The 9,796-nt window shown below is 37.0% G+C and overlaps 1 protein-coding gene across 1 annotated transcript; it reads right to left on the bottom strand.

Moving 5' to 3' along the window:
- Window positions 1–1,983: 1,983 nt before the first annotated feature.
- RDH8 (retinol dehydrogenase 8 (all-trans)) lies at window positions 1,984–8,835 on the bottom strand (the record flags this gene model as incomplete). The annotated part of the gene is made up of 6 exons (XM_009699513.1): window positions 8,739–8,835; window positions 7,414–7,575; window positions 6,242–6,421; window positions 5,035–5,128; window positions 3,128–3,311; window positions 1,984–2,216 (listed from the first exon to the last, which is right to left on the bottom strand). Coding segments are annotated over exons 1-6 (950 nt in total), but the record flags the coding sequence as incomplete, so codon positions are not given.
- Between the last annotated feature and the right edge of the window lie 961 nt (window positions 8,836–9,796).

Here is a 9,796-nt window from a genome sequence, read left to right as displayed (position 1 = left end):
GGACTTTACACCCCCAGCAAGCTCGTTCCCGAAGTAGGACGAGTATGTGGTGCTCAGCTGTTCACCCGCGGTTTATCCACGAGGTGCAGTCATGGCTGGATTTACTCAGGGTTCATCTATGAAGCTGCATTATCTGCTTTCATCCGCTCCATAAACAGCATAAAGATTGTATGAAACGACATTAACGAAACTACACTGGGATTTGTGAAGGCCCATTAAAACATGCAGTCCTCGTAGCTCCTTGCTCACTGCTGCAAAGGGAAAACAGTAAAGCAGCCCAGCCCCAAGCTGTAGGCCAGAGACAAACCACACCTAGGCAATACTGAGATGCTCCAGCTGCAGCCCTTGTGGCTGACAGGCCCTGCTCTTCCTCGTACGTCTGTCCAAGCTGTAACCCTGTGCTGAACCCTAATGCTCAATGGATGGTGATGGCGTCTCTCTGGCTGCACCTTGGGGCGAAGAGGGGCAAGCGGCCATGCTCCCTTCAGCCCCAGCAGCACTCTACTGTCATTTAATTCCTCCCTTCCCATTTGCAGCCTAGCTGCTATTCCTGCCTCTGCCCCATCCACACACTGGTGTTGAGGTGCAGGCACCAGCCTGGTATTTTGGAGAAGGAGGTGTGAGTTACAAGTGGACAAAGATGAGGCCTCCAGCTGTGCACAGGGGTTGCTGCGGGCACTGTCCTCCAAACAGTCCCCCTGCCTGCAGTCCTAGGGAGGTCCCTGCACACCTCTACACCTTGGGCCGCACCAAAAGGGTCATGACTGCAAAGAAAGCCAAGCATTACCTGAAATGTTTGGTATCCACAGGAGCTGCCTACACAGGGGCTGCTGCTTGGCTCCTCTGAGCTAGCCTTTGGGGAGAGGTGAGGCAGGGCAGGGCTGGGCTGGGCTGCTGCAAGTCCCAGCACATAGATAGATTCAGGCTTAGTGAGAAAGTACTGGGGGAAAGAGAAAACCAGTTCCTGTATCCCCAGTGAGCTCCAGCTGGGCTCTCTGAGTGATACAAGGACTACTGCTGGAATCTGCTGGGTCTTTGTCTCAGCCCAGGGCAGCATGGAGGCAAGTCTGGAGGTCAGAGAACAAAAACACCATGCAAGAACAGTGCTTAAACCCAGGCCCCCAGCGTAGCCTCAGCTGACTTGTAGGACTTGGGTGAGAGAAAGAGAGGGAAAAGACCTTCTCCTTGTGCTAGAATTTTGGTTTAATACATACTTACTAGGATAGCTTGGAAAAGGAGAGCCTGTGGCTCAGCTTCAGCCACTGAAGGCACTTAATGGATTTAAATTGCTTCTTACTGATAATATTTTGTTATTTTTGCAAAAAATAGTACCCAGACAGTAAGAAGATGTTTTATTTTAAGATGCTTTCAAAAAACATTTTATTCTCCACTATGTGTAATATGCCAGTAACTATTACATATAAAGGAAGCATTCAGAATGTTATAACATATATATGTGAATAATAACTATTCTAGTTGTGACATTTTAAGATTGATGAGACACTCTCTTACGTTACTGGTAAATAAACTTGATTTCTGAAAATGAGAATGCTATTGTGATTGAGGGATTACTATACTAATTGTATTCTATTCTAATAAGTAAAAAGATAAAGTATTTTTATGATATTAAGAATCTAAGTAATTTACATACAGTACACATCTCAGTATGTATTATATTCTAATAAGTGAAGGAGATTGGGTTAATATTGAATATGCAAGTATCAGTGAATGTTCATGTTCCCATGAAAACAGATCTCTTTAAAAAGCAAACACTAAACTGAATAAACGTATAGTTAGAAGATTTTAATTTCAAGGTTCTGCAAACTGTAAAGTTCAAGATAAACGCATTGAGCTAAATATCCTAGCTAAGCTCAAACATCTGGAATGCCTTTTCACAACTACAGAGCAAAGGCATTTGAATAACAACATACTGTGTTATCAGTAGCTACAAGTAATTCCAATTTGCACTATATAATCTCATACTATTGTGAGGGTTTTCCCAGGTCAAAGCTCTTTCTGCTTCTCCATCTTAGCAATTTGATAAAGTTAAGACTTGCACTGAAGATTTTGTCATGATGAAAAACCATTTTGTAGAATATATCGATGGGTAGATCTCCATTTGGATCTGCATATTTCAGAGTTGTCATCGGAGTATACAAAGTGTTGGTCTGATGGCGAAAAGGTGGATTTTCTGCAAGAATTATCTTTACTGTATGCTGTCAAGAATGAGAAATATAATTGTTAAAGAACCTTTACCAAAATAAAGTAAAAACCTAGTTTTCAGTTAGGCAGAGGAAAAGTGGAAGAATAAAGTGCTAGAATTACATAAAACCCTGTATGTAGTTTTATTAGAATTTAATTAGAAATTTTTCTTAAAATATTTTTAAGGCCATAAGAAGTACTTTTATTTATTCTTAGTCCTATTTCTGTTTATCTATACAGTGGTGATAGTATCTTACACCCAAATATCCTGAATAATCCTCCAAAATTATGCCTATATGCCCACAATAGGTAGAGCCTTTCTTTTACAGTTCACTGGGAAAGGATTGGAACAGTGTGCTTTGTAGCAAGATCTGTGAACCTTCAGTTGACACTGAAGCTATTCCTTAGCAGCAAGCACCTGAAATCATTGTCCCCTTCCACAGCTTGCCTAAATTTGTCTTCCTGCAGGAAGCCCCAAGCACCAGAAACTACGTCCATGTTATTGTGCCTTGGTGGTCTGGGGTAGCTGAGTTAACTTGACATTAGTGGAGGGATTACTAGTGAGATGGAGAAGAGAGCGGCTGTAACCAATGGTGGGAACTCTGTGTAGATGCATGGTAACTGCAGAATGATCAGCCTTCACCAGATGATGCGTAAGTGCATCTAATTCCTCAGTGGTTGTTAAATTACACTTCATAGTTGTCTTCAGTACTTCAAAATGAACATTCTTTTAATATTCTAAAGGCTTTTGTTTAAAAATCTCAATATTCTCTTGATTTTTTAAAAATAATTTTAAATTCTGTAAATTACATTTAATTAAATCTAATGCTTCTATCAAAAAACCAGCAACCAACCAGTACATTCATAAATTACAAAGAAAAAAAAAATCAAGAAAAAAGAAGATAGAGAATTGTTGAGGAGTTACCTCTGCAATATCTTCAGCACTTTGTCCCAGGCTCTGGAAAATTTGTTTGTAATTTTTAAGGTAAATATTAGTAAACATCTCAGCTGTTTCTTCATCTGCAGCAGAAAGATCCATTTTCATTCCATCTTCAAACACTTTTCTTTCAAACTCTGTAACCACTGGGCCTGGTTCAATCAAACTTAACCTGTTCAAAAAGCAAAGATATACTGGTTATTGATTATCCTCCATGGGAAATACACCTCTCTATCCTTCTCAAAAAAGAATACTGAAGAGCTGTGCTGTGAGTACATGTTAGCAAGCAATATTAAACAGTACATTCTGTAAAGGCAATCCATACCATTTTATTGCTCTCATGCTCCTACCCATCCACTTATAGTAGTAGAAATCTGCATAGCTTAAATTTCAGGGAAGTGCTGTAACTTAATTAATGGCAGAATGGAGTGCAGTTGTTACCTGCTGTCTTGCAGCTGTGGAATCTAAGGATGATTTATCCACAAGAACTTACCAATATTAAGAAAAATAATTAAAAGATAACAAAATTCATTACTTCCTGGATGAAATCCTACATAGATTTCTTTGTTATAGCTTTCCCATAATACTACTAGAAGTAGCTGTAAGAGATGGGGGAATTGCCCAAACATGGATTTTCTTTGTCAAGCTGTCAGTGTTACATTATTCAAGATCCCTCCACAAAATTATAATACAATACAATATAGATACTTTTGCTGTGGGTGGACAGATTTTGGCTGCTGCCAAATCTGGAAAATTTTATTTTGCTCAGCAGCGTATTATAGCAAATCACTGAAATACAGTTACTGGTCAGTTCTTTCCTAGTTCTTTTCTCAGGCAGTAATTACTCCCAGCCACTATGTTTATCAAAACACTCTTTGGGACAGGACCTCTTCCTCGACTTGAGCTCTGATCAGGCTCTTCTTTAGAACTAAATCAAGCTATTGACCCTGACAGCCGAATTCCAGCTGCTGCTGGAATTGAAGCCTTTTCTCTTGTGTAACTCTGGACCTTGAATTTTCCCTTTCTACTTTCTTTTTTTAACCTCTTCTTTGCTGTATCTTATACTCTTGAAATTTTATTATGAATTCTGGTATATCCTGTGTATCATTACAATATATTTCTTTTAAATTCCTCCAAAATTTTCAGAGCAGTATGCAAAAATCACACTTTGGATGCTGCTTTGTCTCTGAAATCCCATGACAGCAGCTCTCTTCTCCCACAGCACAAGGGCTAAATGCTTAGGCACACAGAGGTGCAATGGATATTTAATAATCCTTGGACTTCACACAAAGAATAGTATTAGAATTACATGAATGTGAATATAGATGTGACAAATCAACCCCCAAAGTCCCACAGACAATGAACAGGATCATTCTCTTAAACACTGTCTTAAACATTAAGAAATAGTACACCACATTCTTCTCACTTTCATCCCTCCTCCTGTCATTATAGGTATCTCACTCCATGTTCCATTCTGATGGATTTCCACTTGCTGTCCTCCTATGATGAGCCCTTGGACTTTTTCATCTGTGAATTGCCTAAGAAGTCTGTTATCCTTTCTAAAGAAAAATATTACAGGTTGATACTATAATTTTATTCTTATGATATTGTATGCAAGAATCCGGTTTCAGAAGTGTTAGATTAACTGTATTTTATCCAAAGCTAAACAGCCTTTAACTGTTCAAGAGAACATGTTTATTTTAGCAGCTAGATCTTTTTATTTCCTTATGTAGTGTTAAGAATGGACATTTCTATGCATTTTGCAATGTACAATTTCCATGGGTTCCTCAATCTGTTTCCTTTAGATAGCAGCAAGCTTTAAAAATTTGTTTGCTAGCTCTGAATATATTTAAAACTATCTAAAATACAATTTACACCAGTGGATCAATACTTACTGCAGTTTGAACTTGAGTGCTTGTATAGCTAAACTTTCACAGAATCCTTCCACAGCAAACTTAGATGCAGCATAAACATCATTAAATAAGATACCTGATGGTACAAACAAAACATCCTGAGAATATGATTGTATTCAACATACTAATAGTTTAATTTTAAGAACTGTTGTATTTTCCCAAAATTTCTACAGTCTTACTGGGAAAACATTAGAAAAATCCTTGTGTATACTGAATCTAAATACTGATTTTTTTGCCTATGTTCTCAAAATTGCTTATTCTGGGAAAGGATGCTCGACTAATGCTTTTCCTTCTCCTAGCTGATGCCGTGATCTCTTTGGATGATTCTAAATATTTTGTAGTCTAAGATATGAAAGTGTCTGTACATACAATACCATCTGCATTATTTATCAGCAAGACTTTAATAAGCTATAGATGAACACAAAAGCTGAGTGCAATGCAGGAGATGCAAGCTCGATCTCTTGCATCATTGTATCTGAGTGATTTAGAAAAAGCACTACCATCAATCCATTTAGGTGGATGGTAAGTATTGTATTAAACAATAACAACTCTTGCAGTTTGAACTTAGGACCCTTGCTTACCAGAATAATCCAGGTAAGATCAATGCCACTGTTGTAATAATTGAACAAATACAACTAGACCAGATGGAACACAAGAGTAGGAGCATCATTATCTGACGCTAAAATTAGACTCCATAGTTTTATGAGAGGAGAAACTTTACAAAAAGGTGGTACAATAGTCCAGGACATGATTGGATTTCATTCCATTAGTATTGTGCAGAGCATAGTAAGCATGTTTGCCTGTCCCCATAATCTTTTCCAATAGGAAAGAGAAAAGTAACGCTCAGCCCAGTTTCCCAGATAATAAAAATAAAATAATAACATTTTTAAAAATATATAAAAATAATCAGACTTTGAGTTAAAACTCTTTGAAAAAAAAATTCACTCTGCAGGTTTTGTTCTTAAAATGTCTTGAGAGTAGTTGTGTAATAACATACTACCTAGATGTATAAAAACGATCATGTCTAAGTGCTGTGCTTTTTATAGTTGGAACTTCAGCATTACAAAGCACAATAGTTAGATATGCTAGCTCCTACTTTTTTTTTTTCAGACAAAAAGAGGTAAGCTTTAGATTTTGAATACTGAACTCTTGGTTCAAACAAACAAAAAACAAAACAAAACAACTTTGCCTTGTATTCCCATAACACTGCTTATTATAACTATATGCCCGCTCTTTCTCCTCTTCATGTCAGGCAAAATCTCCTTCAGGAGTCGAACCAGTCCAAAGAAGTTGGTATCCATCACAGTTTTCATTTCATCTATGGTCTGACATTCAATAGGTCCAATGAGCCCCATTCCAGCATTGCTAACTGCACAAAATGGAACACAACAGTGAGCAATAACCTCCATAAACGTTAACTTGCCATCTTTACTGGAAAGCATTTGAAAGTAAAATGAGGATTAAGGATTAAATGATCTTTAAATAATCCTTAAAGAAAGGATTAAAAGATGTTATTCTGTCACTAAAGCTTTGCAAATACACTTGGCATATTTTGGTCTCCTTTTTGTTTTGCTAACATTCACATCTTCAATAAAAAAACCAAAACAAAACACACACTTCCATTGATTTTTATTTGCCTCCTGGATATTTGTAGGTAGGGAATGATTGATAGAACTGGCATTCTGTACTACAACTAGTATGTCAAATTCGAGTATAATACAGTTTGCAGAATCAGCTTGTTAAGCAGTGCTTTAATAATTAATCAAAATAAAGACAGGTCTATAATTTTCTATTAAAGATTTAATAGTAAGATATTAATCTATATTTTTAGCAAAACAGTATGAAAACACTTCTTGTTGAATGATTTGTAAAGTGCAATTACAATTCTCAATACAAGATGAATGCACCCTTTCTTTGCATTTGTTCTTTTACTTGCTAATTCCCAAATGCTGTTGCTTTCTTAGTACAGAGAGCTGTTGCCTTCATTGTAAATATGGCTGTGCTTCACTGATAGGGTAGAAAGTCTTGTATGTGAAGATGCCAATCTAGGCAAAAGATCTCTGCTCACATTTACTAAAAACTGTATCATGTAATCCAAGACACTTCTCTGTGATCAAGTTTCTCCTTTGTAAACAGGAAAAACAAGATTTCTTACTTCACAGAAGCATGGTCAGATTTAATCCACTCATATCTGCATGAAGCCTTAAGAATCTTAAACAGAATACACTATATAATTATTATTACTTGGATCCGTTAAAAAATGATAATGAAAAAAAAACTAATGAAACTTCTCCAGGGTATTTCATATGACGTTAAATAGAAAACTGGTATCTGTTCATAGCATACACATCCTGTACTTGCCTAAGACATCAATTCTTCTGTCAGGGATACTATTCACACAAGTTTTAATAGACTGTTCATCACAGACATCCAGTTGTTTAATTTCGAGGGTTTTGCCCAGCCTGCGACCTGCAGCTTCCTCAAGTGGCTCTTTCTTGGCCAGATTCCGCATTGTGGCATACACTGCAACACACCAGAAGGAACAGTTATCAGAAATATAACCTTTTCTGTGGCAGTCTTACTGAGAAGTATTAAAGAATATTGCCTTTACATCCATATCTTAAATATCAGTGATAGAACCCAGATAAAAACTTAAAAGTAGAAAGAATCTATTTTCAACATATATTGTCACTGATTTCCCAGAGTCTGGTTCTGAAATCTTCAAGAAATTCAAAAGGAGAATTAAATTGCTAAGCACAATGAAGAACATGTAGCATATGAAGATTATCACCAAAACTTTAAATAATGGACATCGAGTTATGCCGCTGAATCCTTTTTAGGTACCTAAAACCCAATTTTGGATTCGAGATATCCTTTTTTTTTTTCTTTTTTTAAAAAAATCACCATCAACTTATTTAGCAGGACAACCATAATTTTACTAAAAGGCGGAAGACAGATGCTTCCTTAGGTTGCAAAAATGTCTATTTTTGCAAGCTACTTCTCAAATAGAAATTAGTTTTATCATTGTGGCAGCCTAATTACCCAGAAAACTATGAATCTGCATCCAGTCAGTTAGCAGTAAAATACTGTGAGAGTAAGTGTGAGAGACTGAATTACCAGAGACTGCTGTATTCACCTTGCCATCCATTTGCAATCACAGAAAATATCCCATTTTGCAGTAGAAACACAAATCCCAGCCCCTTTGTTCACCCTCTTATGCTTACACAGGGTTGGAATAACGAAACATGCTTTAAGGAAAAAATTGCAAATTTTAGAACTGTTTTCCTAAATTCATTCCTTTGGTCCTCAAATGGGCATGTGCATTTCATTCAACAAAGATTTTTAGTAGCCAGAAACAAAGCTAACTACAACTGTGAATGTATATCCAAGGTAGCATACTACAGACATTTTCAACTATGTGTTTCTATATTAACTTTTTTTTATTTTGCAAACTATTCAGTTCAAGTAGCTGTTCAGCTTCAATACAGGCACAGAAGTACCATCTGCTTACAGAAAGCGGTATATTTTCACTGTATTGTATTTTCTTGACAGTAGGAGGGGGGAAACTAACAAGAAACAAGTCACCAAACTGAATACAATCACCTATTAAATCACAGAAAAAAAAAAAAAGTAGTACTGCCTTGAAGATATCCTTTTATAAAGATAAATAATAGATACATTGTTACCTTTAAATCTTTTCTGTTCATCATTTGCCATTTTTACAGCTAATGCCAGTCCAATTCCTGAGGAGCAACCTGTAATGAGGACATTTCTTCTTGCCATTCTTTTCACTGGGTAGTTCAAACTAGAGTTCTTGTTCAGAGGAGCAACAACCTAAATGTAGCTACCGTATAATGTCATTGGCCTTTAATGCTATCTCCAGCTTTCCTGAGTCAACAAATCTGAAAATGCACACCTGGACCCTGCATGATTAAGGGATAATCTCCAACTAGACAAAAACAGAAGCAGATGCTCCTGCATGAGCTTAGAATCTGCATTATCAACATGGACTATATTTAATACAAAGTTTGATTAATCTTTAAAGTGAGACATTGGTAAGCTACATGGATTTTTTTAATAGTGAAATAACCAGTTTGCACGCTACTGGCAGGAAAAGCCTGGCCACAATTACAATCAGTCTGTAATGTCAAGTCCTCCAGTCACATCTATGGAAAGTAAACTGCACCCCAAAATGGGATCCCTCTGCTAAAGGCGATCAGACTTCCTACACTTACAGCACCCTCCTCATTCTTTTGCAACAGAATGAGAAATTGATTTCTTCCCTGATGCCTTACTATTATAAGAGGTCTAATAGGCTTTACAGAAAAAGTAAATTGAAAAAATGAAATGTGGATTTAGAAAGAGATAAGTTGTTTAGACAGATTCCTGACATTTCTTTTTGGCACTGTTCCCAACCAAGAATAAAGAAAGTAAGCAAGTATGCCGGCAGTGGAGAACAGCCAGGAAGACGCTGAGCAGACCAGCTTTACTACATCCTTGCTAACGCTGAAATCTCTGAACATTTTCTATTCTCCAACTGATAAGGGGGGGGGGAATCAGAACTAGCATGATGTCTGACTCAGTTTTAGTTTTGGAGAAAATATTCCACCAACTTTGCCTATAAACTCTGAATTAAACAGAAGGACATTTGGACTGCCAGTTTAGTGCAGTTCATGTTTAACATACAGTAACTGTAGGCATACTACATTCAGAAAGGAAATCGGTCTCTTGCAAAATTTATAAC

Source organism: Cariama cristata, unplaced genomic scaffold (assembly GCF_000690535.1).
Source record: "Cariama cristata isolate BGI_N322 unplaced genomic scaffold, ASM69053v1 scaffold10834, whole genome shotgun sequence".
Taxonomy (NCBI): Eukaryota; Metazoa; Chordata; class Aves; order Cariamiformes; family Cariamidae; genus Cariama; species Cariama cristata.
The sequence above is the reverse complement of the archived record's forward strand: the minus strand, read 5'-3'. Positions and strand labels throughout refer to the sequence as shown.